We start from the raw sequence: 27,934 nt of genomic DNA, 5'->3' as shown, positions 1-27,934 counted from the left end.
TGAGGATAGTTGTAGGCTGTAGCTGAGATTTGAGCGATCAGTCCAGGGATAATAGAAGCTTGCTTGGTGATCGAGATGCTCCGTGCTGTGTATGTTGACGAGTTATTATTGCGTCTAAAGTGTTTGCATTATTATTATATTATATTACAAACTGGAATTCTTAAAAGTTTTTTTTAAAAAAAACTGCTTGATCCGGGTCACCCCTGCTTAACCTTGCGAAGTTCTTGTGGTTTATGTTAACATGCCTGCAACAAAAGTTTGCTGAACAGACATTCCTTTCACAGTCACAGCTCCGCAACAGGGAGGTAATGGAGCTCAGGAACCTTGAGGTCATGTCTGCTGCAAGCAGGGTTCAGTGACACGAGAGGAAGCAATCACCAGACATTTTGCAATTTCGAAACACTCACGAGTTACTGACCAATGCATACTATGTACACGACCACTGCACACAAAAGGGCAAAGATTGTTTTACCAAGGCTACTCCTACTTCAAAAACATTCTGAACAATCAGTGGCAGTCAAAGAAAGGTCTGGACTGCTAAGGCTGCTTCTTGATTCGTTTTGAAGCAGTTTTCGCCAGGGCATTGCATATCTCCCTCTTTCTCTTGGTGTTCTCATCCATCTTCCCAGAAGCAGCGTTGGCCTGTCTTTCCAGCGCTTCCGCCACAAAGAATTTCAGCCTCCACAGTGTTGTCTCGCTCTGCATCAAGGAGCACGGTTTAAAGTGGACCAGATGAAATAACCACAATAGTTCGAGGGAACTCTCAAGTTGAAACGCAGAGGGTGGTATTATTTCCTTAATTTTAAGCCACGACATAAGAAACCAGTTATGGTCATTGGACAGAAGAAAAAAGTTAGGGAAACAAACAAAACATTACCTGAGCATCCATGTCGAGATCCACTTCTTCTGCTTTAATTTGGAAGCTTGGGTTGTCTTGTGCAACAATTTCTAGTGCCTTGTTAAGATCGTCTGGAGACAAGTGGCAGAGACCTGCACCCAGTTTCCTCTTCTCATCTGTGGTCATTTTCCTACGATATTGATATTTTAGCGACCATGTGATTCAGCTACACAGGTATGATGCCATCACAAGATAAAAAATCAAAGCAACGAAAAAGGAAATTGAGCATTATAGCATATACCTGCATCTGTTGACCACCATTTTCCGGAGTTCCTCCAGCTGTTTATTGATCTGATTCAGCTGCAGAAAAAAGAAGAGGAAGTCTTGAATATCCATGGGCGAATAGGATAAGATCCTTGAATCTAATACTGAATGAGGCAATGAAGATTTGTCAACAATTATACATATTGCTTCTAAAACTACATAATTGAACTGGATATTAACCATCCCAACAACAAACAATGGATCAAAACATCATACCTCATCATCAGTATCTTTTGCTAACTTTGCAATTGCTGCTTCTCGAGAAGTATTGGTGGCTACAACACCCTTTGATTCCTCTTCCTTTTGTCTTTTTTCCTACAAGCATATGTAGAGAAATATGATGCAAAGAACAAAAGGTTCAGACATGCTTTTATCAAAGGCAAGGCAACCCATGTCCATAACAAAACAAAAGAAGAAAGAAAAATGCATAACTAGAAAAATTTACCTCACTCTCAACTTTAGGAAGAAATTGCCGCCACTTCTCTTCAAATTTCTCAAGCAATGATTTAGCAAGCAAGTGGACAATATTCTCATCATCATTGTACGTCATTGCGTTGGCAAAAATTAATCTAACATCTGCATATATTTCTCGAACATTTTTGTAAGTGGTAACATCCTTCCCTTCCATTTTATTTTGAATAGTAGAGAAGTCCATAGGTTTGGTAATAATCTGTGAAGAAGATGATAAAGTAAATACATGAAAAGTACTACAAATAAGTTTCAGGAAAACATATTAAATAAATATTAATTGTCCCTACAAAGATTGTTTGGTAAGCATATAATGGTAATCAAGCCAAAGAAGCAGCTCTAACTCAGGTCAGCTAACCAGCTGCAAAAAAGAAACTAAATATAGAGACATACATGCTAAATTTCAAGGATTCCACAATTTGAACCAAGCAATAAAGGGAACATTATAAGTGGATCCGACCATCTAACAGATAGTATAGGTCAAAGACACAACATCATATCTCATAAAACTGAACATTAGCTGCTATATTAATTCCATTGATGGAATCCTGAAAAGGGAAAAAAAACACTATTGGTGAAGGGAAAACCCACACACTATAATCGCTTGCTTCTAAGGTGTTATATTTATACAACACGAATATGGATATTGGTACCAGACATACGGATACGTGGATACACAGTTTCAAAAAAAAAACATGTTTTATTTTACAACAGATAAATAATATGGGACATATAAAAATATGTAAGAGAGAATATGTACAGTAGGGAATAAGAGGAAAATACAAGCGCTGGGCCACAATATCTCCGAGCAGCCATCCCAATAACTCAGTAGAGCCCAATACACCCAAAAGCCAATAAAGCAACCCCCTCCTGTCCCCTCAAACCCTAATCCATAGATTCCTTACTGGATGTCGCCTCCTTCGTTCCTTCCCGACTACACCCGCAATGACTCTGGCTGCCCCCAAGAGCAAGCGCCTTCCAGATCGAGCTCTATTTGTATGCAGCTCGAGAAGAATATTGGGGGGGGTTTATATATACTTGTGCTTGCAGTAGAGCATAAACGATGGCCAAAGTGGACCCTAATCAAGGTCGAGTCTGTATACCTCTTGTCACACCCGGTTTTTTAAAAGAAAACCGAATGCATATCTATATGTATGCCAGGATCAAGTTTCATACATATAGAGACATCATAAGTGAATAATCAGTAACAGTATCACGAAAAAGAGAAATACAACCAATAAAAGACTATCAGAGTTTACAGCTTATCTTGGAAACGGAGGCTTCAAACTTCACAGGCAATCGACTGGGGGTTGCATATGCCTAAAACTCAGCAACATCTTCAAAATACTCCACAGCAACTTTCCCTTCTGAGCAGCAGTAAGCAAGGGTGAGTACACTTATGGTTGGTACTCAGCAAGGCCACAAGAAATAACCAGAATATGATTTAAATCCATCTTTAAGTTTATTAATCATGTGAGGGTCCAAGCCACTCTTGACCGTGAGCACGGCTAACCGGTTAGTTTTAACTCTGCAGAGGTTGTACACTTTCACCACAATTCGCGTAAAAGTTCCGAAGAACTTTGAACCCAACCACGCATATGTGCTGATCAGGCACAATACCACACTTCCGAGGTGTGATTGCATAGGGACGCTACGAGGCCTTTACAAAGAATCCCTATATGTATGTGTTGGTCCCTGCCGTGCGGTCCCTCAGAAGACGCAGCTTCCTTCACCCGCTCCACAACACAAACTCATAACCACCAAGCGGAACAACCCCAACACAACATATAGTTCATCTAATTACTTAGCCAAGACCAGAGCCCATTAGTATTGTGGTTGTACGGTTTTCTTGGGTGGTTCTCCATGTTCCAATTAAATCATAGTACTCTTGTAAATAAAGCATAGATAGAAGTATGGTTAGGGTCACTTGCCTTTCTCCAACGAAAAGCTACTCTTACTGCTCTTCAGCTTTTGCTTACTTGGAACTCTTGATCTTCAATCTTCAAACAGCGATCCTTATACTCGGAGCAATCAACGAGCAACCATACAAAGCAAACAAAAAGATACAACTAAGAACAATACACCAAATAAGATAAAAGCTTTAAAAGAACGCACTAAAGGATAGGGCTCGTTGCTATGATTATGAGAGCGCAAGAAACGCGGAAAACGGAACTAAAACGGCGATTCTTCAGAATAAACGGTGCTTCAGAGATCTAGTCGCGATTAACTAAAGAGTTAAGAGCTAGCGGAAAGATTTGCAAGACACAGAAAACTGTGCTCACAGAGGATAACAAGGTCACAAAGCTATCGCACACGTTGCAAGGATCACGTGAGCGCAAGAATCGATAAAAACGGAGCTAAAACGAAGAAGATATGGCTAAAACAAGATTCTAGGGACTTGTTTGCAATAGATTTAAACTTTCAGGGGCTAGCTCTAAAGAAACTAGGGACTAAAACGAGATTTAACCTAAGATACAGGGGCTAGCTTGCAAAACAACGCACTAAGGATGGCGGGTTCTATTTTGGAAAAGCTCAGGGTGTTTTCCGTAAAGATTTGGACTAAAACAGAAATAGTTTTGAACTGCGATGGACGGAGGGTTGATTTTAGAAAAACGGAGGGGTTTATTTGCAAAAATGACCACGGTTGAACGGTATTTGGTTTAGTTGACTCGGGTCATATTAGATCTGGGCTGCTGGATCTAAATCGGACGGCGGGAGTGGATTGGGGTGGGCTGGCGGCGGCGCAGAGCTAGAGCGGGCGGAGCGGAGCTCGTGGCGGCGCATGGAGGATGGCGGCGACGGCGAACAAGACCGAGCGGAGCAGAGCGAGAGAGAGGGAAGAAAAGACGGAGGAAGTTGCTCACCGGAGAAGAAGGAAATCGTCGGAGTCGAGGAAGAAGGCACGGGGTCGACGGCGAAATGGCGACGACTCACGAGAAGGAAGACACCACGACGAAGAGGACAACGAGCTGAGCACTAGGGTGGCGTCGGATTTCACCGGAGATGCACGGATGCGGAGGATGGTGGGATTCTAGGGAAAAGATTATTTTAGGGATTCCCAAACAAGGAGCCTCCCTACGGGTAGTCTATATTTTTGTGTGGAGTTGCCATGAGAGGTTGGTTTAATATATAGAGAGAAAAGTCTCGCCATCCCACATCAACTAGCAATGTGGTACTAAACCTCCCTCCCATGCTAATGGGCTTTACGTGCCTTTAGCCCATTAGGGAACACATGAATGGGCCCTTGAGGTCCATTAGGGATTTATGCACTTTTGATAGACTTAGCCCATTTAAAATTTCGGAATTAATTATTTTCGAAATTAAAATAATTCTAGAAAAATCTAGAATTCATATTTAAAGTCCGAAAAATATTCCAAATGGCCCGAAAATTCTAGGAAAAATCCTAGAAATATATTGGGACCTAATGAACTCAAATAAAATATTTGGAGCTCATGAGAAGATTTGGAAGAGCCTCTAAAAATTAGAGTTTGCTCTAGGGAAAATGGGAAAAGAATCCAGAAAATTCCAGAAAATTCCCGGGAAGAATTTTTGATGATAGAACACGTTTTGAAAGGTTTTCACACTCAACAACACTATGCATGTGACATGAATGCATCACCAGAAGAACAACATCATTTAATTTGAAAAACAACCAATATTTATTTTCTTTTACACTAAATTCTCTGTGAAGAAAAATAAATGTTGAGAAAATTTTAAAATTTTGAGAAAATTGTTGTTTTATTTTTAATTTTAATCACATCCTGAAATTCAAAAATTTCAGAGTGTGACACCTCTATAAGATTTTTGTATTGCGGGTGAATATCCGGGATTACAATAAAGACATAACATCAATAGTGATTCACATTTTTACTACCTACATCAATATCCCATTGTAATCAAAATTACTATCGCAATATGAATTAACTACAGAAATAAGGGATAAAAATGCATTATCAGGCTTAATCGTTACCTTGTAATAGTCATGAAGGTTCAGTCCTACAACATCCACTGGCTCCCGAAATGGCCATGCATCATTATCATCGGTGATCTGTAAGGATGAAAATCAAGAAGATTGAGTGCGAATTACAGACTCATGCAGCAAACTATTCACATGTTAAAACTTTTTCCTTTGTCAAAGTATCTGCAAGCTAGATATATCAGGTATTTTAACTTAATGCAGGTAACGGACCTTGAATACAATCAATCAAAAACAAAGATGCGTTTATGCGTTAATAGAAGATGTATTTTAATTGCCCAAATGAATAAAATCAATACCACTTACAAAAGCTCTCTCACCTCTGTTCCGGAGATCCGGAGTTTCCTTGGGCTAGCAGGGTATTATCGCCGGTTCGTGCCGGACTTCTCAAAAATTGCTAGACCCATGACTGAATTGCTTAAGAAAGGGGTGAGATTTAATTGGGACGACAAATGTGAGCAAGCTTTTCAGACCTTGAAGAAGTTTCTGACGTCTGCTCCTGTCCTCGCTCAGCCAGATATTACCCGGCCTTTTGATGTGTACTGTGATGCATCAGGTACGGGTCTTGGCTCCGTATTCATCCCTGTTTGCCTCCGCCGGATATTATTCGGCCATTAATACTTGTTGTAATGCATTAGGTACGGGCCTAGGCTGCATCCTTATGCAGGATCAGCGAGTGATTGCCTATGCCTCCAGAGCCCTCAGACGGCATGAAGAGAATTATGCTACTCATGATCTGGAGCTGGCAGCAGTCGTGCATGCCTTAAAGATCTGGCGTCATTATCTCCTGAGCAACCCTGTGCATATATACTCAAACCACAAGAGTCTCAAGTATATCTTTACCCAGAGTGAGTTGAATTTGCGCCAGAGACGGTGGTTAGAGCTAATCAAGGATTATGATATGGAGATTCATTATCACCCGGGCAAAGTTAATGTTGTTGTAGATGCATTGAGTAGAAAAGCGAGTTGCCACTGCATCTCAGCAACATCTATGCATGCAACTCTATGCCAAGAAATGAAGAAGTTGAATCTGGCTATGATAGCTGAGGGTACACTTACCATTATTACCCTCGCTCCAACATTGCGGAATCAAATTGTTGATGCTTAGAAAAATAATATAGGCATGGAAAAGATTAGACAGAGGCTCAGTGAAAACGACCCCAGAGTTCAGTGTTTTCGTCAAGATGATGAGGGGGTGTTATGGTTTAAGAACCGGTTGGTAGTACCTAAAAATTTGGAGCTTCAAAAGCATATTCTTGATGAGACTCATCTCTCTAAGTATTACATTCATCCGGGCAGCAATAAAATGTACCAAGATTTGAAGCAGCGGTTTTGGTGGACAAGGATGAAGCGGGAAATTGCTAAGTATGTGTCCGAGTGTGACACCTGTAGAAGGGTTAAGGCGAGCCACTTGAGACCAGCCGAGCCTTTACAGCCCTTGAGTATTCCATCCTGAAAATGGGAGGACATCAGTATGGATTTCATTATCGGCTTACCCAAAACTTCTAAGGGGTACGATTCGATATGGGTTATTGTGGATCGTCTCACCAAGACCACGCATTTTCTGCCGGTAAAGACCACACATACAGCGAAGCAATATGCCCAGTTATATATGGATCGTATTGTGAGTCTGCATGGAATTCCAAAGACAATCATTTCAGACCGGGGTGCTTAGTTCATTGCCTGGTTCTGGGAGCAGTTACACTCAGCCCTCGGTACTCAGCTCATTCGTAGTTCAGCTTATCATCCTCAGACGGACGGTCAGACAGAGAGGATCAATCAAATTCTGGAGGATATGCTGCGAGCCAGTGTACTCTCTTACAGTAAAAAGTGGGATGAATGTCTGCCACTTGCAGAATTTTCTTACAACAACAGCTACCAGGAGAGTATCAAAATGGCTCCTTTTGAGGCATTATATGGGCGGAGGTGTAGGACACCATTAAATTGGTCGGAAGCTAGGGAGAGAAATTTCTTTGGACCTGATATAGTTCAGGAAGCTGAGGAGCAAGTCCAGCTCGTACAGAAAAATTTGAAAGTTGCACAGTCCCGCCAAAAGAGTTATGTGGACAAGAAACGACAAGCTATCTCATTCCAAGTGGGAGATCACGTCTATTTGCGGGTATCTCCAATGAAAGGGGTCCAGCGATTCGGAGTAAAAGGAAAGCTTGCACCTCGCTATGTTGGGCCTTTTCATATTATTGAGCGGTGTGGGCCAGTGGCATATCGCCTGGAACTTTCTGCACAATTATCCACGGTGCATAACATATTCCATGTTTCTCAGCTCAGGAAATGTCTCCGTGTTCCAACCAAGATTGTTGATACGAAGAATGTGCAGCTGGAGCCCGATCTTGTCTATCCAGAGCATCCGGTGAAATTAGTGGATTACAAGACTCGGGTCACTCGGAACCAAGTTAGCAAATTTTATAAGGTACAATGGAGTAATCACTCCGAGCGGGAAGCTACTTGGGAGACGGAGGAATTTGTTCGGTCTAAATGCCTTGAACTGCTACAAGCATATCAAGGTACTCACCAATTCCTATCTTTTCAATTTAGCACTCCATTAAATCTCGGGACGAGATTTCTTTTAGGGGGTAGGATTGTAACACCACATGTGTTAATCACCTGAAATTAAATTAACCATAGTCATTAGTTCAAAACTCATGCGACAAATCACCAACTCAAACTTGATCCTGTCAGTTTGGGCCGGACTGGTCTGACCGATCTGGGCAACCGGTCTGACCGATCTGGGCAACCGGTCTGACTGGTTGGGGGCTGACTCAACCGTTTTGTTGGCCTCACATCATTTAAACCTCACTCTCTCTCTCTCACACCAACTTCCTCAGTCTCACCCCGTGCCTAGCTCGCCCTCCCGAGCTCTCTCTCCCTCCCTCTACCCTTGATCCAAGGCCCAAGGGAGCTTCAAATCGGTGGAGGATCAACTTCCCCATGTTCTCCTCCATGGGGTGACGCGGGATCGCAAGTTCTTCGTGGGGAAGGAGTCATTCAAGGTAATTTAGGAGTTTGGATCGATCTCTTGTTCTAGAAGGTTTTAGGTGGTTTCCTCTGGTCAAAAGCATCCACATGAATCCCTGAACTAGATCCTAGAAGGTATTTGGAGTTGGTGGGCGATTTTCGGCGCGCCAAGGTTTCTAGGTTCTGGTCTGGCTAGGACCGGTCTGACCGGTCGGAGGGACCGGTCTGACCGGTGTCACGGTAGGTTGAGTAGGACCGGTCTGACTGGTCAGGTGGACCGGTCTGACCGGTGCTAGCAGAGCTGAGAGGGTTCAATTAGGGTCAGTTGGTGCAAATAGTTAGAATTTAATTTGGCTATTGGTTACTTGTAATTTTTATGAAATCATGCATGCATTTCTCATGTCCTATGCATATGCATACGTGTAGCAGCCGCGGTAGAGGAGGTCGTATACGAGGTGGTTGTGGAGCCACAGGAGCTCCAAGGGCAAGCCCCACGGCAGGAGGTTCGCGAGGAGTCGGCCCAAGGCCCGGCTAACCCTAGTGCTGAGCAGCAGACTCAAGGCAAGCCCCGGTGCACATCCTAATATTTTAAATTATGACACCTATATACGTAACTATTACTTGTGCATTAGGTTTAGGAATTGTTTGGAACCCTAGTTGCATGATCCCTAGGATTCCCTGAGTTATACTAGTGTCGTGGCTCTGGATAGGGGCCACAGCCGGGTGGCGGAAAGCACCCGCCTAACCTCAGAGGGTGGTTACCCGGGGAGGTGCAAGCTATTCTTCAGATCTACCCATGAAGCAAGAACACACCAGGAGTTAGAGTGGTTCGGGCCGCCGGAGCGTAATACCCTACGTCCACTGCGTGTTGTATTGCTCTTGGGTTTAAGGTTGAGTCTATCCTCTGCCCTCGGGTCTCCTTTTCGACCTGAGTCGTCCCCTAACGGGCATCTCCCTTTTATAGAGCAAGGAGGACGCGTACACAGGCATTGGACCCCGACAAGTGGGCCCAACCAGGATGTATATTATACTAGATAGATTCTAACGGTGTTACAGTGCTGGAGGATCTCTCGCTGGATACGCTTCTTCATTCTGTAGACTCTCTGACCGAGGGGGTCTTGTCCCATCGGCGAGACGCCCGTTGAGGCAGTGTAGGTTGCGGCGTAGACTGTGGGTCTACCGCGGAGGAGTCATGATAATCCGTCGCCGAGCTGTTGTGTCTGGCTGGCGTAGCAGACTGACGAGCGTGGTGTGGGTGGCACCAGTTGCACTGTGCGCCTTGGTAATGTGCGGTCAATAGTACAACCTGGCTAAAGTCACCTCGGGCTCTTCAGCAGAGCGTACCTTCGTCTACCGCATTGAATGCGGTAGGTGGGCGAGCCTTCCCGGGAAAGCGCCGCGGCCGCGCGCGCGTGCCGCCACCTGCGGTCACGTGGCGGCTCCGGACCACCCAGGCGGGGTGTCTGTTCTTTCCCTGCTGAGGGGTCCGGATAGTATGTGGGGGTCCGGGGGGTCCGGGACCCGGTGGGGGGTCCGGGGCCCCTAGCTGTTTGGCCCTGAGAGCTTCCTTCTCTTGGACATGTGGCGACACCGGACCTGCCTCGAGCGGGAAGCGGGTTCGGTGCCGTTGGTCTGGTGAGATGGAGCCGGACCCAAGGGGTCCGGCTGCCCAACTCCTTATGGCGTAGTTACGGATAACTACACGGGTCTTGCTATAGCAAGAGGAGGTACCCCAGTCCTGAGGTACCGAACCGAGCTAAACGGACCTCGAACTGCCCAAGGAGTAAGCACTACTTCCCCGGACCCGGCTTCAGGCGACCGTGGCGAGCGGTCTTCGCCGGAGCGGGCCACCGGAGTGGACTTGGAGCGACCGTGGCGAGCGGTCTCCGCCGGAGCGGGCCACCGGAGTGGCCACCTGTTGCATCAAGTTCATCCGCCGGGATGCAGAGGGGTGGGAGGTCATGGAGCGAGACCCCTAGACTGGGAGTCCGTCGGGTTGTACACTTGAGGGCTGAGTGTGCGGACTCTCTGTTTTGCGCAGACCGGTCTGACCGGTCCGTTGGACCGGTCTGACCGGTGGTGTCGGCAGGCAGTGCCGACCGGTTCGACCGGATGGGAGAACCGGTTTGACCGGTCTTAAGTTCAAAACTGATGGAAGCTAGAGTAGTAGCGGGATCTTTTATATTGAAACTTCAGTCATAACTATTGTAAAGTTTTTGTAAATTATGCAACTCATGTACAGTATATGTATATTTGATCTCGGTTTGTAAAAATTAAACGTTCCAGAATCTTGTTGTGAATGTATTTTAATGTATTGTGTCGTGCTTGTAATATCTGCGCCTGCCTTCGTGTGGGACTTCCGGTGTTGTTTCGATCGGGCTGTGGGTTGAAAAAGTATCGCCAAATTAAGTCGTTAAGCTAATGCGTCCGATGTATTCAAATGACAGCTATTACGCTTAATTAGAGTTTTAATTTGACGGTTCCATCACAACCACCAAACATCTCAGCTTCTCGGATGCACCACGAGGCGGCGGCACTCCCGAAACGCCAGGTGCGCTCGCGCTTGCCGCTGCAACAGGTGGCGGCGCCGCTCCCGGAACGCCAGGTGTTCTGGCTCCGAGCAGCGCGCGGCGCGCCCTGTGAGGCTGGGACTGCTTGAGATGCAGCGGCATCGGGGCTCCAGAGGATGGTGAACGGAGAAGCAGATGGTGGCGGACGTTCGATGAGCCGGCGGACGGTGGTTGCCGGGTGCTGGAATGGGAAGAAGCATGCGCGCGGCAGCACGGTGACGATGAGAATGAATGACGACGGCATGCGCGGCACAAGCGCTTCAAATGCATTTATCTGCCTCTTTACTAAACAGTTCAGAAAAAGAATTACAACAGCTAAAACATACGCCGGCTTTCTACATATTCGACGAGATGATTATTGAAGGAAAATGGCGCGACCCGTGATGGAGAAAATTGTCATCCAAATTCAGTTCCCTCTAAAATCTCAACTAAAACTCGTGGTGTAAGTTCATTTTGAGACCAAATGGAATAGGAACTTTGGGGGCAGAATTGCATCTCATGTCCCGATGAATAATAACAAGCCAAATACCAAAAATTCAGCTAGTTAACAGCAAAGTCCAAATCGTGCTATACCTCATGAATAATAGGGTCGATTAGCATGCCTGCCAAATAACAAGAGCATGACTTCCCACAAAAGAAAGTTCAAAGAGTGTAAAAAAATTGCAGCAAACTAGGGAACCCAGTTTCAGACTTTCAGTTGAAGCAACACTACATCAGGTGTGATGTTGGATGATGGAACTCATGAGCAATGCCATACAACTGGTAGATTTGGTACAACTTCCTTTGGAAATTCTAAAAAATAATGGTTCGGATAAGCAGAAAGTCTGAATATTTTTTTCAGAACTTGCAGACATGCCATCGGTGATCCATCAAATGAAGCTCCAACTAACGTTCTGTGCTGCTCGTCGTTCTGCCGTTTGGGCGGTGGCTCTATCAGGGAGCAGGAGCATCCAGCAGCTGCCGGTGCAGGCCCACCGGAGAGATCACCGGAGGGTGGCGGCGGAGCAAGCAGCGCGGCGGGACGATGAGATGGAGCTGCGTACTTGAGAAGGAGGCGTCCAATCAAGCCCTTCTACGGCGGGCGTCTCCCCTTGATTGATCCTGACCACGGGAACGGATCGGACGGCTCCGATCTACCCAGGGGGTGGACGGTAAATGAAACACGTTTACACCGTCCACCCCTGGACGATATCTTCCTGGAATACCGTCCGCCCCCTGGTCGTGGCCAACGACACCCGCCCGAGCGCCCGGACGCGGCGGATCCGTGGACCAGGCATGTCAGCTTCCCGGCCGCGCCACGCGGCGGCGCCGCTCCCGGAACGCGTCACGGCGACGCGTGCGCTTGGAAACTGAAGAGATCACCGGAGGCCGGCGGCGGGGGGACGACGAGATGGAGGGCTGCGTTCTTGGGAAGGATGCGTCCAATCAATTCTACGGCTCCGAGCTGATTGTGGAGCATGAAATTGGCAGAACAGGAACTTGAACCTGAGATTGAATGGAACTCTCGTTTCTGAATTCTGAATACTCTGCAGGTTCTCGGTGAGCCTGTTCATGGGCGGGCGCGGATTCCCCCAGAGCAAGGTTCAGATGGTCTTGGCACGGTCATGTGATGTGGGCAAGATCAGCTCGCCGCCACCATGGCTTTGGTTGCAAGCACCTCGACCGCTGCCATGCCTCGCACCTCTCTCCGTTTTCCGGCTCTGTCTTGCGCCTTGCCCAAGCATCAGATGCCTCCGGTCAACCACCACCGGCCGGGCCTCCGCCCTCCGACGTCAGCGCCGCCGCCGACGACACCTTGCACGAGGAATCCATCGGTTTGCTTCGCGAGCCCGCGATACTGTGTACGCCGGCGAACATGGCACTGCACGGGAGAGGGGAGGCACAGCCGGCACCCTGTCCGGCGGGGGCGGGACGACGAGATGGAGCTTTGCGTACTTGGGAAGACGGCGTCCAAGCGCTTCTACGGCGTCTCCCCTTATTGATCCCGGCCACATGAAACGGATCGGACGGTTCCTAGGTACCCAGGGTGGACGGTAAATGAAACGCCGTCCACCCTGGGACGGTATCAGGAATACCGTCCACCCCCGGTCGTGGCCAGCGCCGCCCGCCGGAGAGCCCGGACGCGGCGAGGGACGCGCTGGCTTCGCGGCACCATGCATCTCAGCGCCACCCGCCGGCGCTCCCGAAACGCCAGGTGCGCTCGCGCTTGCCGCCGCAACAGGTGGTGGCGCCGCTCCCGGAACGCCAGGTGCTCTGGCTCCGAGCAGCGCGCGGCGCGCCCCGGGATGCCGGGACTGCTTGAGATGCAGCGGCGTCGGGGCTCCAGCGGACGGTGGACGGAGAAGCCGATGGTGGTGGACGTTCGATGAGCTGGCGGATGGTGGTTGCCGGGCCGAAGGTGGCTTCCGTTCTGCCGCCCGCGTCCGGCCGGTGAAGTACTCCCGTGCAAGGCCGCCGCGGCAGGAGATGAACTTGCCTATCTGCAGGGGCACGGGCACGCACGCAACGATCGGTGGGGACTGAGGCAACTCTACGAATTGCTCCAAATATTCCGCGTTCACTTTTTTCTGAACAAATCGTTTCCTCGTGTAAATTCAGCGTCCCAATGAAGATGCCATTCACATGAAATGTGGCTGTAGATTATTCAGACTTCAGAGCTCGGTGGCAGCGAGCCGTGACCCGTGGAGGGAGGGTGTGGCTCACACCGTCCAGCTTCTCCAGGCTGCGGCGGCGCGACGACGTCCGCGTGTGTCCTCCTGCTCCTGCATCACTGTGGACGGCGTCGGCATCATCGCACGGACGGCGAGATCGCCGACGGCCCGAGGGCAGCCCTAGCTCCGGCGTGCAGCAAAGGCGGATGATGATCAGGGTGGACGGCGAAGGAGACACCGACCAGGGGTGGACGGTATTTCAATTACCGTCCGTCCCTCGTCAGGCAGGCGCGGGAGCTTGGCGCCGCGTTGCTCGGGCCTCACCGGCCGTTGACGACGCCGGAGACCTTGCCGGCTCATCATCGTTACTGAGCAGCGGAGGCCGCCACCGCGCACGGCCGTGCACGGTACCGATCGCCTGCCGCGGCCGGCGCCTCCGTCCTGGGCCGCTCGGTCTGGCGCCGCTGCTGAAGGCCGGGCTGCCGGCATGAACTCCGCTCCTTGTTCCTTGTCTGCTGTCCGTGGCCATGGAAGAAGATGCGATCCGAGCTGGTGTCGTCACGCAGTCACAGGAGGAGGGGACCTGGACGGAAGGGGCGGCGGTCCTGGGGCGTGACGATCAGGGGCGGACGGCGAGCGGAACAACGACTCGGGGTGGACGGTATATGAAACACCGTCCACCCCTGGAGGCCTTTCTGTCCGTTAGATCAAGCACCAGCGTCCCACATCGCGCGTGGACCGCGGTCAGCGGCTGGGTTGTCCCCGTCAGGCAGGCGCGAGAGCGCGGCGCGACGTCGCTCGGGCTCGTCGGCGAGTGCCCGCCGGGCGTCGAGGACCCAGAAACCTTGCCGAAGCCCTCAAAATCCGTCCGGCGAGGTGCCGAGCGCCGCTGCTGAACGGCGGCGTGGGCTCTGTTTCTTGTTTTCTGAAGCGAGCTGGTGGCTTCATGGGTTGGGGGGAGGGTCTCGGGACGCAGCAGCACCTGAGTTCGTCGGGCCCATGCAAGAAGGCGGCAGCGCGGCGAAGACTAAGGCGGGCTTTGGTCACGGCGCACGCACGCTGGTGGGCTGCGCGTGTCGACGGCCGTCCAGCAGCTGGAACAGCTGGACTCCATGCCCATGATGGCGGCGTCGCGGAGGCAAGTCGCCGCTTGCCGGAGCTCTCACGATCCGTTCTGGGCGAAAGTGTCTGCTGGCCTGGAGAGACGACGCCCCGGCGGTCGGGCAAGCTTCGACTTGGAGGGGTTGCGGGCCGCCTGCCGTGTCGCCGTCTTCGCCGCCGCCGCCCGTGGCCATGGCCGCCGGTGCGATCCGGGGCGAGCTCGTCTCTCCCTGCGCGCGCATCTCGTCTCTCCCTGCTCGCGCGTCCGGGGCGAGCGTGGTGCCGAGCGCCTGCCGCGGCCGACTCGCCTCCCGGCGGCCTCCCTCCGGCGAGAGGCGAGTCGGCGCGCCGCTGCTGACAGCGGCCTGGCCTGGGTCAATTTCTTGCCTGCTAATGCTAGCTGTGGCGTCACGGGCTGTGGGGGGGAGAGAACCTGGACGAAGGGGAGGGAAGCTCCAGCTTGCGGGGTGGACGGGGTCAATTTCTTGCCTGCTAATGCTAATGCGCGGCGGAGCTCCAGCTTGCGGGGTGGACGGGGACTCGACGGCCAGGTGGACGGGGGTTGGACGGTATGTGAAATACCGTCCACCCCTGGGGTCCCCGGGAACCGTCGGATCAAACACCTGCGGCTCAGGTCGGGCCTTGGCTGCGGTCAGCGACGCGGCCCTTCAGGTCAGCGCGGGAGTGGGAGCTAGCGCGGCGCTTGCCGGTGCCGGAGCTTGTCGCCGGTCGAGGACGCGGGACAGCTCGCCGCATCAGCGTTCCAGACTAGAGGGAGCTCGAGGGAAAGAGATGGCCGGTCCGCCGGCTTCGGGGGATGCCCGCGTGCGGCCACAAGCTCCGGGAAAGAGACGGCCGGAGCTCGTCGCCGTGAACGCTGCTGGCCACTGACGGTGAGGTCTTGTTCAGCACTCGAGCGAACACTAGATCGGATGCAATGCGATCAACAGCCAGCGCACATGTGCCTCCATAATCTTCAGAGACAAGTGGCTTCCCATCCCCATGCATGGATCAGCTAGTCAAGAGACGGCGGCGTACGCTGCGGCGATCGAGCTTTGGCCTGCCATGGCCGGTGGCAGCTCCGAATGGAAAGAGTCCCCTTGAGCACTCCAGCGAACACCGTGGACCCTTCGGTGACTCTCCTGAACACAGCTACTGAAACTGAGAGCAGCATGCGTTTGAGCTGAACCGGCCTCTGATCTGTGCAGCTGCATAATCTCCGGAGAGATGGGTTGTAAATCGCGAGTCGAATCTAATGATGCTAATTAATTCATGATTAATCTATAATTAGCGGATGGTTACTGTAGCATCACTGTTACAAATTATAGATTAAGTAGGTTCATTAGATTTGTCTCGCGATTTACAGTCCATTCATGCAAAAAGTTTTGTAAATAAACTTCATTTAGTACTCCATGCATGTGTCGAAACATTTGATGTGACGTTTTTTTTGCGTTTACGAGTTTATGGGGGTGTGAACTAAACAGGCCTTATCCCATTCCGAGGCTCGCTTGTAATAAAAAAAATCAGTCGCTCGCTTTTCATATTTTTTTTCTTTTTGAAAGGTTCAGTCGCTCGCCATTGCAGCATCGGGATCTGCAAAGCCAGAGATTGGCCATCGGTGTCCATACCACCACCAGCCCCAACACTAAACAAGCTTTTGGTCGTCTTGGAGCACGGGGAAACTGTACGTGCAGCAGAGTAAATACACAGAGCAACCTTTACTACTGTGCTGGAAGATCGAATTGAACAATAGCAGCAGCTTTACCAAATTTCCAATCTTTGCTAGTGCATTTGATCCATTACTCCAAAGCAACAATGCTAGGTAGCTTCGAAATTTTGAATCTTTTGTTTTTTTATTTGTATAAGTAAGCATCAGAAGGACAGGTGGGTGCTCTTTTTAGAGTAAAGGTTCTTCAGCCTTGCCAATTGCCATGTAGTACTATGTATGTGACTATGCAAGCTATGTACTTTTGCGATGCTTTTCAATATCTTAAGAAACATTTTTTGAACAAATATCCCTAAGATAGAGCTTGGCGAGTGGCAACAAATATACTGTTATTCCTACAATCATTGTACAATATGTTAAGGTTCAGAATTCAGAAAAGGTCAGTGAAATGAGGCCCTTCTTATTACAAAAAAGACCTGATCAAGTAGGTGAATGTGCAAGCTAATTAATATTGCCATGATGTTTAGCTCAGCATGCAGTATTCCTCAGATCAAATGCAGAATTTGAGTTGTGTCAAATGTGTTTTTCCCACTACAGTCATTGTACAGTTTGCTGGTATTCAGACAATTACAGCGAAATCAATTATTGCATTCAGATAATTGATTTCAGAAAACCCAGGACCTCTGGAATGGGCAATCACCAACCGAACACTTTGAAGAGTGGGAAGGTGAGTTTAAGCCTCAGTAATTGGGTCAGTAGTCTCCTGCAGGAAAGTGATAAAATGCAAAGAGCCAAAGATACAGGTCTCAGAGTTCCATATGCTTGCACCCCCCACCACCACCACCAAGATATATGCACACTACTAACGCACATAGTCGTAAACACGCGGGATATTGCAGTGCCCAGCGACATAGTTTTCGCCCCTTGGATGCAACATCCTCTCAGTGCAGGCTTGGCATCCAAGAGCTGAAATTTGATCTGGGCACAAGAAATTAAGAAAGGTCATGACAATGCAAATCGCCAATCCAATATGCATATCATGCTCTTTTCTAGAACAAGTAAATAAATTGTGTAGCACTCCTTCTTGTTTCTGTTGTAGTGCTCCAAGACACCCGTTGCAAACCTCTTAGCCTGCGCAAGCTGCACTTTTGGATTGGCCCGAAGATCGTGTGGATCTTTGCTCTCACTCTCAGGAGCCCTGCACCCAGCAGCACACATAGTTAAGTGTATCAAATCGAAATTTGCAAACTGCAATCTTACTCCATCTGCATTTAGGTTACCGGCCAGTGTGCAAACCAATCTTATCCAAGAGGAAGAACGAATTGAAAACAGCCTAGCTAATAGTGCAGATTTGTCTTTTTGAAGGCTAATGGTAACCAAAGGACACACTTCAATCAAAAAATTGTACTAGCATGAGTTTCTCCAGACTCCAAGCTAAACCGCTAAGGTCGTTAGGTCTCCATCCTGATCAGCACAAGGAGGAAACCAAACTACTAGCAATTAACAGAGGGGATTCCATCAAACTTGCCCTTCTTACCGAGCAGGCTTTGCGGAGGCGAAGGAGGGAGGGTGTGCCTGTGCCTGTGCCTGTGCCTGTGCGGCGAGGCAGGGCGTGGCTCAGACCGTCCAGCTTCTCCAGGCTGCATCGGCGCGACGACATCCGCTGCGTTGTCCTGCTCCCGTGTCACCGAAGACGACGTCGGCATCATCGCACGGCCGGCGAGATCGCCGGCGGCGCAGGGGCAGCGGCGGCCCTAGCTCCGGCGTGCAGCGAAGACAGACGGGACGATCAGGGTGGACGGCAAAGGAAACACCGGCCTCCGTCCTGGGCTCCATCTGGCGCGGCGACCCAGCGCGCCGCTGCTGAACGCCGGCATGAGCTCCGCTCCTTGCTCCATGCCCGCTGCCCGTGGCCATGGCCGGCACGATCCGAGCCAGTGTCGTCGCGCGGTCACGGGAGGGGGGGGGGGGCGGGGAGGACATGGACGGAAGGCGTGGTGGTCCGGGGGGGCGCGGAGCTCCGGCGTGGCGATCAGGGGCGGACAGCGAGCGGAACAACGTCCAGGGGTGGACGGTATTTCAAACACCGTCCACCCATGGGGTCCTGAGAGCTGTCGGATCAAGAAGGAGCGTCCCGGATCATGAGTAGACTGGTCAGCGACGACTCGGTCGTCCTCGTCAGGCCTTGTCAGGCGGGCGCGGTAGCGCGGCGCGGCGTCGCTCAGGCTCGTCGGAAACCTTGACGAAGCTCTCGTGATCCGTTTTGCCAGCAAGCTTCGACTTGGAGAGGTGTGTGTCGCCGTATTCGCCGCCGCCGCCGCCCAGGCAGCCGCCACAGCAAGTCGCGCCGCTCGTCTCTCCCTGCGCGCGCGGCCGGGGCGTGCGTGGTGCCGAGCGCCTGCCGCCGCTGAAAGGAGGCCTGGCCTGGGCTCTGTTTCTTGATTGCTGATGCGAACTGCTGGTGGCGTCACGGGCTGCGAGCTGGTGCTGGAGCGTCGCCATCAACGCTGAAGGCCGCTGACGGTGAGGTCTTGTTCAGCGCTCCAGCGAACACTGTTCGCCGCCTCTTTTCACCGGCTACTAGCTTTCTGAGGCCGCCACTGCACCGGGGGATCATGGACGGTGAGCTCTGCACCGGCTACTAGCTTTCGATGATGGTGGGTTAAAAGTCTGACACCATCATTACAGCGCCCGTGTGCGCCTCGATCGTGATTGCGTTCCCTGGTCCGAGGAACAGATCGCTACGTGCATCTGCAACTTCAACTACTACCTCTTATTGATTTGGAAGGCACTGGATCGGATGTAATGTGATGAACAGCCAGCGCACATGTGCCTGCATAATCTTGAGAGAGAACACCTTCAGGCTGTTCCAGACCGGCCTCTGCTCTGATCTGTGCAGCTCGTCTTGCCACTCCGATTTCTCGCTGACAGCAAATACGCTGCTCTACGCCTCTACCAATCCTAAGCATGAAGTTCAGGTCGACAGCAAAGAGTATTCAGTACTTGTGTGTGCAAAGCACCGCATGTACCATATGCAGAGCTAAGGCAGGTGTTAGACTGTTAGTTGGAGTGTGATCCAAGAGATTGTGGCTTTTTTCATCCCAAAGTGATATCATTCAGTAGCATGTTTTTTTTTTGAAGGTCACCGGGAGGGGAGAGGGTCCCCCACCTGAATTTCATTCATTCATTGGCCCTGAAATGGCCCAGCAGATAGTTCAAAAAGGGGTTACAACATTCAGTAGCATGTGAGCATGAAAGATTGGGAATGCAACAATTTGGCACAACCCGGTACAGATTGGAAAATAACCGATTTCGGGGCTAGAATAAGAACAGTAGAAATAAACAAGCTTCTGATCGTTTTGGAGCACGGGGAAACTGTACGTGCAGCAGAGTAAATACACAGACCAACCTTTACTACTGTGCTGGAAGATTGAATTGAACAATAGCAGCAGCTTTACCAAATTTCCAATCTTTGCCGGTGCATTTGATTTGTTACTCCAAAGCAACAAGGCTTAGGTAGCTTCGAAATTTTGAATCTTTTGTTTTTTGTTTGTAAGCAAGCAACAGAAGGACAGGTGGGTGCTCTTTTCAGAGTAAAGCACCTTCAGCCTTGTGGAATGTTTGGAAACTGCAGAATGCTACACTTTGATCGCACAAGGCCTGGCCATGTACTACGTATGTGACTATGCAAGCTATGTATTTTTGCGATGCTTTTCAACATCTTTAAGAAAACAGTTTTTGAACAAATACTCACCCCTAAGATGGAGCTTGGCCAGTGGCAACATCAAGTAGGTGAATGTGCAAGCTAATTGAATATTGCCATGTTGTTTAGCTTATCATGCAGTATTCCTATGATCAAATGCAGAATTGGAATTGTGACAAATGTGTTTTCCCCTACAGTCTTCGTACAGCTTGCTGGTGTTCAGACAACTACAGCGAAATGAATTATTGAAGTTTATGCATTGTGGGTCGGTTTGGTGTTCATGAAGGTCTAGAACGTTATATGCATGGTTGCACTGCTTCATTTGCATTTTGTGAACTTCCTGAAACTTGGCATGGAGTCCAAGCCACATCCTTGATGGCATGGCATATGATTTTTTTTTTGATAGGGATGGAACATGATACTGAAGACACCATGACACCTGCATAATTAGTGGAACAAGGCTCAACTTTGGTTAAACAGTATGCAACCATCACTGGCATAATCGTCCTATATGAATGTCTGAGGTTTCAGGCTCAAACACACATGCTCGTACTCGAGAGCTGAGAAATGCAACTGCAGGTTAAGAGATGACAGAGGATGATGTTTGTGAGGGTTCAGGCTCTTCAATGGTCCACTGCGGCATACCATGCGAGCACAACCGGATTGTGGCTGCAACTACGGAATTTATCATAACAAACCTGTGAGGATACGGAAGGTAATTAACAGCAACCGAATGCAATGCATCCCAGATGCCCTCTGAATCCCCTGGTATCGAGCGGAGCTGCATGCCAATGTCAGCGCCGCCGACAACTGCGCCACCGAGCGCGGCTGTGCATGGTGCCGAGCGCCTCTGTCCTGGGCTCCGTCTGGCGCGGCGACCCAGCGCGCCGCTGCTGAACGCCGGCAGGCATGAACTCCGGCGTTCCTTGCTCCTTGGCCTGCTGCCCGTGGCCATGGTCGGTGCGATCCGAGACGGTGTCGTCGCGCGGTCACGGGGGGGGGACGGAAGGGGTGGCGGTCCTGGGGCGCCGCGGCGCTCCGGCGTGCAGCGGAGCGGGCGATCATGGGCGGACGGCGAGCGAAACAATGCCCAGGGGATGGACGGTGTTTGAAATACCGTCCACCCCTAGGTCCCTGCTGTCCGTTCGATGAAACACGAGCGTCCCAGATTCGGCGTCAACGACGACTCGGTCGTCGTCCTAAGGCAGGCGCGGGAGGTAGCTTAGCGCGGCGTTGCTCGGGCTGCCTCCGCTCGTCCGCGGCCACTGCCGTCGTCGCTGAGTGTGCCCTGCATCCCGCCGGCCGCCGAGGACGCGGGATACCTATCCAGACAGCCCATCGTTCAAGTGCAGAGGAGCTCTCGCGGTCCGTTCTGGGCCAAAGCGTCCGTCGCCACGGGCAAGGGAGGCGTCCGGCCGGCCGGCTCGGGCGGCCGCAATCTCCTCGCACCTCGTCGCCGTCTTCTCCGCCGCCAACGCCTGGCCGTCCAAGACAGCCACTGAGCTCTCCTCGTGTTGGTTTCAGGCTTTGATTCGCCATGCCTCACACTTTAATTTGTGTTGGCAAGCAAAACGGAGAGCTGGCTCGTCGGTGGTCGAGGACGCGGGCTGAGGCAGCTCCTGCCTGCCATGGATCCGCTAGCTAGTCAAGAAACGGCGGCGTGCGCGGCGGCGATCGAGCTTCTGCCTGCCATGGATAGCTGGCGGCAGCTCCTAGTGCCTGCCAAGCAGTTTGGGCGGCGGTTATAGCAGGGAGCAGGAGCATACAGCAGCTGCCGGTGCCGGACCACCGGAGAGATCACCGGAGGGCGGCGGCGGAGCAAGCAGCGCGGCGGGACGACGAGTCAACGAGATGGAACGCTGCGTCCTTGGGACTGGAGGGAGGCGTCCAAGCAAGCGCTTCTACGGCGGGCGTCTCCCCTTGATTTGATCCCGACCACACGAAACGGATCGGACGGCTCCTATCTACCCTAGGGGGCGGACGGTAAATGAAATGCCGTCCACCCTTGGACGCTATCTGGAATACCGTCCGCCCCCTGATCATGGCCAGCGCCGCCCGCCGGAGCGCCCGGACGCGGCGAGGGACGCGCCGGCACCGCGGCACCAGGCATCTCAGCTTCTCGGCAGCTCCACGAGGCGGCGCGGCACAAGCGCGTCGCAAAACATGCTCACTGCTCAGCATGATCCACGCCGATTGCGGCGTAGGCGGCGTGGCTTCCGTTCCGCCGCCCGCGTCCGGCCGGCGAAGTACTAGTCATCGAAGGCGATGGGCATCTGGCCTTCGGCTGGCTTCCGAGAGGCTGGGCGCGAAGAACATGACGAAGAACAATGTAGCGGCGAGGAAGAAGGGATGGAAGAAATGTAGCGACCGGAGCGCGGCGGCGCTCAGGCGAGAGCAGCCGTGCGAGAACTAGTCGGTATTCGAAACACGGCCGTCCAGATCGATACACGAGAGCGTGGCACATTGAAAATTTTCAGATGGTTATATATCAGTTTATCACAGTTGCAGTTACCGAAGCTTCAACCCAACCCAAAACTGGCACGACACTCGCAGTCGGTTCTGAATATCCTGCATCAGCTTGATGAATGTGGATGCACAAGACATTCCCAGTGCAGATGTTTCAGGATTCAGAAGTGGTGCGCTGGCCAGCTGCTGCAATAGATTTGGAAAGTTGTGCAATAGGGATGGTAACAAAAGCTGCAAGTTAGGCACGGAGTTTGGTTGCCTCACACCTTTAGAACATCGAAGAAAACAATTGATACTTAAAAATTCTCCTCCACTTCAAACATGATCATTCTTCAGAGCAAGTACTGCAAGGAAGGGGCTTCCAGTGTGAGGAAGCCACATAAAAAAGAAGAAAAGCAGATCGAATTATCTGAGAGCCGTGCCATCAGCTCCACCACCTGCCATCTTCCCTTCAGTTTTGGACGTTTTTAGGGCACTCATATTGTCTTTTCTTTAATGAAATTTCACATGTTACCCTGCCACTTATACAGATAGCCCTAACTTCCGAGCTTCTCATGGAAGCAGAGTTGCTTTCAAGATCTTGTTGAGCTAGAATTTGGAGCATGTTGGGAGGAGACACATCATGTTTGAACAACTGCAAATTTGCAGGAAGGGTGGTGGCCTGTCCTCGTCGTCACCGCCTCACCTGTGGCTGTGGACAGTGTGTGGTGGCAGTTGAGGATAGTTGTAGGCTGTAGCTGAGATTTGAGCGATCGGTCCAGGGATAATAGAAGCTTTAGCAGGTGATCGAGATGCTCCGTGCTGTGTATGTTGACGAGTTATTATTGCGTCTAAAGTGTTTGCATTATTATTATATTATATTACAAACTGGAATTCTTAAAAGATTTTTTTAAAAAAAAACTGCTTGATCCGGGTCACCCCTGCTTAACCTTGCGAAGTTCTTGTGGTTTATGTTAACATGCCTGCAACAAAAGTTTGCTGAACAGACATTCCTTTCACAGTCACAGCTCCGCAACAGGGGGGTAATGGAGCTCAGGAACCTTGAGGTCATGTCTGCTGCAAGCAGGGTTCAGAGACACGAGAGGAAGCAATCACCTGACATTTTGCAATTTCGAAACACTCACGAGTTACTGACCAATGCATACTATGTACACGACCACTGCACACAAAAGGGCAAAGATTGTTTTACCAAGGCTACTCCTACTTCAAAAACATTCTGAACAATCAGTGGCAGTCAAAGAAAGGTCTGGACTGCTAAGGCTGCTTCTTGATTCGTTTTGAAGCAGTTTTGGCCAGGGCATTGCATATTTCCCTCTTTCTCTTGGCGTTCTCATCCATCTTCCCAGAAGCAGCATTGGCCTGTCTTTCCAGCGCTTCCCGCACAAAGAATTTCAGCCTCCACAGTGTTGTCTCGCTCTGCATCAAGGAGCACGGTTTAAAGTGGACCAGATGAAATAACCACAATAGTTCGAGGGAACTCTCAAGTTGAAACGCAGAGGGTGGTATTATTTCCTTAATTTTAAGCCACGACATAAGAAACCAGTTATGGTCATTGGACAGAAGAAAAAAGTTAGGGAAACAAACAAAACATTACCTGAGCATCCATGTCGAGATCCACTTCTTCTGCTTTAATTTGGAAGCTTGGGTTGTCTTGTGCAACAATTTCTAGTGCCTTGTTAAGATCGTCTGGAGACAAGTGGCAGAGACCTGCACCCAGTTTCCTCTTCTCATCTGTGGTCATTTTCCTACGATATTGATATTTTAGCGACCATGTGATTCAGCTACACAGGTATGATGCCATCACAACATAAAAAATCAAAGCAACGAAAAAGGAAATTGAGCATTATAGCATATACCTGCATCTGTTGACCACCATTTTCCGGAGTTCCTCCAGCTGTTTATTGATCTGATTCAGCTGCAGAAAAAAGAAGAGGAAGTCTTGAATATCCATGGGCGAATAGGATAAGATCCTTGAATCTAATACTGAATGAGGCAATGAAGATTTGTCAACAATTATACATATTGCTTCTAAAACTACATAATTGAACTGGATATTAACCATCCCAACAACAAACAATGGATCAAAACATCATACCTCCTCATCAGTATCTTTTGCTAACTTTGCAATTGCTGCTTCTCGAGAAGTATTGGTGGCTACAACACCCTTTGATTCCTCTTCCTTTTGTCTTTTTTCCTACAAGCATATGTAGAGAAATATGATGCAAAAAACAAAAGGTTCAGACATGCTTTTATCAAAGGCAAGGCAACCCATGTCCATAACAAAACAAAAGAAGAAAGAAAAATGCATAACTAGAAAAATTTACCTCACTCTCAACTTTAGGAAGAAATTGCCGCCACTTCTCTTCAAATTTCTCAAGCAATGATTTAGCAAGCAAGTGGACAATATTCTCATCATCATTGTACGTCATTGCGTTGGCAAAAATTAATCTAACATCTGCATATATTTCTCGAACATTTTTGTAAGTGGTAACATCCTTCCCTTCCATTTTATTTTGAATAGTAGAGAAGTCCATAGGTTTGGTAATAATCTGTGAAGAAGATGATAAAGTAAATACATGAAAAGTACTACAAATAAGTTTCAGGAAAACATATTAAATAAATATTAATTGTCCCTACAAAGATTGTTTGGTAAGCATATAATGGTAATCAAGCCAAAGAAGCAGCTCTAACTCAGGTCAGCTAACCAGCTGCAAAAAAGAAACTAAATATAGAGACATACATGCTAAATTTCAAGGATTCCACAATTTGAACCAAGCAATAAAGGGAACATTATAAGTGGATCCGACCATCTAACAGATAGTATAGGTCAAAGACACAACATCATATCTCATAAAACTGAACATTAGCTGCTATATTAATTCCATTGATGGAATCCTGAAAAGGAAAAAAAAAACACTATTGGTGAAGGGAAAAACCACACACTATAATCGCTTGCTTCTAAGGTGTTATATTTATACAACACGAATATGGATATTGGTACCAGACATACGGATACGTGGATACACAGTTTCAAAAAAAAACGTTTTATTTTACAACAGATAAATAATATGGGACATATAAAAATATGTAAGAGAGAATATGTGAAGGGCGGGCCTGGTGCAGCGGTAGAGCCTACCGTCTGTAACCGGAAGGTCCCGGGTTCGAGCCCCAGCCTCTACACATTTGTGTGGGTAAGGCTTGAGGCTTAAAGACAACCCTTCCCCAGACCCCGCACAGTGCGGGAAGCCTACGGCACTGGGTACGCCCTTTTTAGAATATGTACAGTAGGGAATAAGAGGAAAATACAAGCACTGGGCCACAATATCTCCGAGCAGCCATCCCAATAACTCAGTAGAGCCCAATACACCCAAAAGCCAATAAAGCAACCCCCTCCTGTCCCCTCAAACCCTAATCCATAGATTCCTTACTGGATGTCGCCTCCTTCGTTCCTTCCCGACTACACCCGCAATGACTCTGGCTGCCCCCAAGAGCAAGCGCCTTCCAGATCGAGCTCTATTTGTATGCAGCTCGAGAAGCATATTGGGGGGGTTTATATATACTTGTGCTTGCAGTAGAGCATAAACGAAGGCCAAAGTGGACCCTAATCAAGGTCGAGTCTGTATACCTCTATAAGATTTTTGTATTGCGGGTGAATATCCGGGATTACAATAAAGACATAACATCAATAGTGATTCACATTTTTACTACCTACATCAATATCCCCTTGTAATCAAAATTACTATCGCAATATGAATTAACTACAGAAATTAGGGATAAAAATGCATTATCAGGCTTAATCGTTACCTTGTAATAGTCATGAAGGTTCAGTCCCACAACATCCACTGGCTCCCGAAATGGCCATGCATCATTATCATCGGTGATCTGTAAGGATGAAAATCAAGAAGATTTGAGTGCGAATTACAGACTCATGCAGCAAACTATTCGCATGTTAAAACTTTTTCCTTTGTCAAAGTATCCGCAAGCTAGATATATCAGGTATTTTAACTTAATGCATGTAACGGACCTTGAATACAAATCAATCAAAAACAAAGATGCGTTTATGCGTTAATAGAAGATGCATTTTAATTGCCCAAATGAATAAAATCAATACCACTTCCAAAAGCTGTAATCGCATACCCCTTCACTACTTAAGGACCTCAAGTAGAATTAGAAGAACATCATTAGTATGTCCCAAGAGTATTATTCGAAAGTTCACAACGACCGCAGAAGTAAACTTATAATCTAAAACATATGCTCAGGCGATCACAATGATAATAATGTAGGTCCTCACATGTTTCATTAGGAATCAGGATGGTCTGATCTATCAGGCATTCAGGTCGTTTACAGTTCTAATTGATCAGATTTCTAGACTCTAGAGCTTCCTTCATGATGCAAGAATAGTGAGCTACACCAACAAGCACGAAGATGAACAAAGGTGCATCGAACCAATTCGAGAAATATCACCTCTCGTAAAATCACGCCGAACTGGCGCATAATGTCGGGCATCCCCCTCCCGTATGCCCCATGCCTGCCGCCCTTCCGGCCGCCGCTGCCTTGCTTCTTGCCATCGTAGAAGTCCACCACCTCGTTCACCCGCCTCTCCAGCTGCAGCACACATCCGCAATAACCCCCAATCTCAGAACTGCTGCGCCCAATTCTTCTTGCGCATAAAAGGAACTCACAAATTCCCCCAAAAGCACATTCCGATCGACGCTTCCCCCACGGCCGGATCGCCGCTTCGACGCTAGGCGGGACGGGGCGAGGGGGCGAGGAAAAGGGGGGTTACCACGTCGGTCTTGGCGACGAGGTCGTCGACCTGGCGCTGGAACGCGTCGGCCTCGGACTCCACCTCGGGGGCCAGCGCTGCCTCCGCCACCGCTTCTGGCGCTGCCGCACCGTTCGCCGGCGTCATCTAGGGTTCACGGCCACGCGCGTGGCCGGCGGCCGACTGCGACTACAGCCGACTGCGCCGCTCTGCCGGGACTCTATTTTTCTTTTCTTTTTTTTTTCTGCGACGGCGCATGAATATTGAAGTCGATGCCTGTGAGGCTGTGATGATGAGCATATGGGCCTGCTGAAGCGGTTAAATGGGCCGTGTATGGGCTTAGTGGGCTGAACATGACAAGATGGGCTCTAGCGCATCTTATTTTTCGCATCTCTAGTTACAGCCAATTTATATTGGAGATTTGGAGACAGGG

General features: G+C 49.6%; 1 protein-coding gene across 2 annotated transcripts; it reads right to left on the bottom strand.

Annotated features, from left to right (window-relative positions):
• Positions 1–366: 366 nt before the first annotated feature.
• LOC120702536 (transcription factor GTE1-like) lies at positions 367–27,747 on the bottom strand. 2 transcript variants are annotated; one of them, XM_039986392.1, is made up of 8 exons: positions 27,523–27,747; positions 27,201–27,341; positions 5,601–5,678; positions 1,608–1,832; positions 1,379–1,477; positions 1,140–1,198; positions 878–1,028; positions 367–699 (listed from the first exon to the last, which is right to left on the bottom strand). In XM_039986392.1, exons 1-8 carry the CDS (start codon positions 27,646–27,648, stop codon positions 538–540), a joined length of 1,041 nt encoding a protein of 346 aa, XP_039842326.1. In that variant the 5' UTR covers positions 27,649–27,747; the 3' UTR covers positions 367–537. The 2 variants fall into 2 exon arrangements, with proteins under 2 accessions (XP_039842326.1, XP_039842325.1); XM_039986391.1 differs by lacking the exons at positions 367–699; positions 878–1,028; positions 1,140–1,198; ... (1 more) ...; positions 1,608–1,832; positions 5,601–5,678 and adding exons at positions 23,817–24,152; positions 24,331–24,481; positions 24,593–24,651; ... (1 more) ...; positions 25,061–25,285; positions 26,541–26,618 and having other exon boundaries at positions 27,523–27,744.
• Positions 27,748–27,934: the final 187 nt, after the last annotated feature.

The sequence above is a fragment of the Panicum virgatum genome, chromosome 4K (genome assembly GCF_016808335.1).
Source record: "Panicum virgatum strain AP13 chromosome 4K, P.virgatum_v5, whole genome shotgun sequence".
Taxonomy (NCBI): Eukaryota; Viridiplantae; Streptophyta; class Magnoliopsida; order Poales; family Poaceae; genus Panicum; species Panicum virgatum.
Note: the sequence above shows the minus strand (reverse complement) of the source record. Positions and strands in the feature narration are given on the sequence as shown.

What these genes read in the sequence shown, in the direction of transcription:
- LOC120702536 (XM_039986392.1), bottom strand. Translation starts at nt 27,648, where the DNA reads ATGACGCCGGCGAACGGTGCGGCAGCGCCAGAAGCGGTGGCGGAGGCA. An exon ending in TCGTCGCCAAGACCGACGTG is followed by an intron (nt 27,342 to 27,522) that starts GTAACCCCCCTT and finishes TGTGTGCTGCAG; the next exon opens with CTGGAGAGGCGGGTGAACGA. An exon ending in CAAAAGATACTGATGATGAG is followed by an intron (nt 1,199 to 1,378) that starts GTATGATGTTTT and finishes TTTTTTCTGCAG; the next exon opens with CTGAATCAGATCAATAAACA.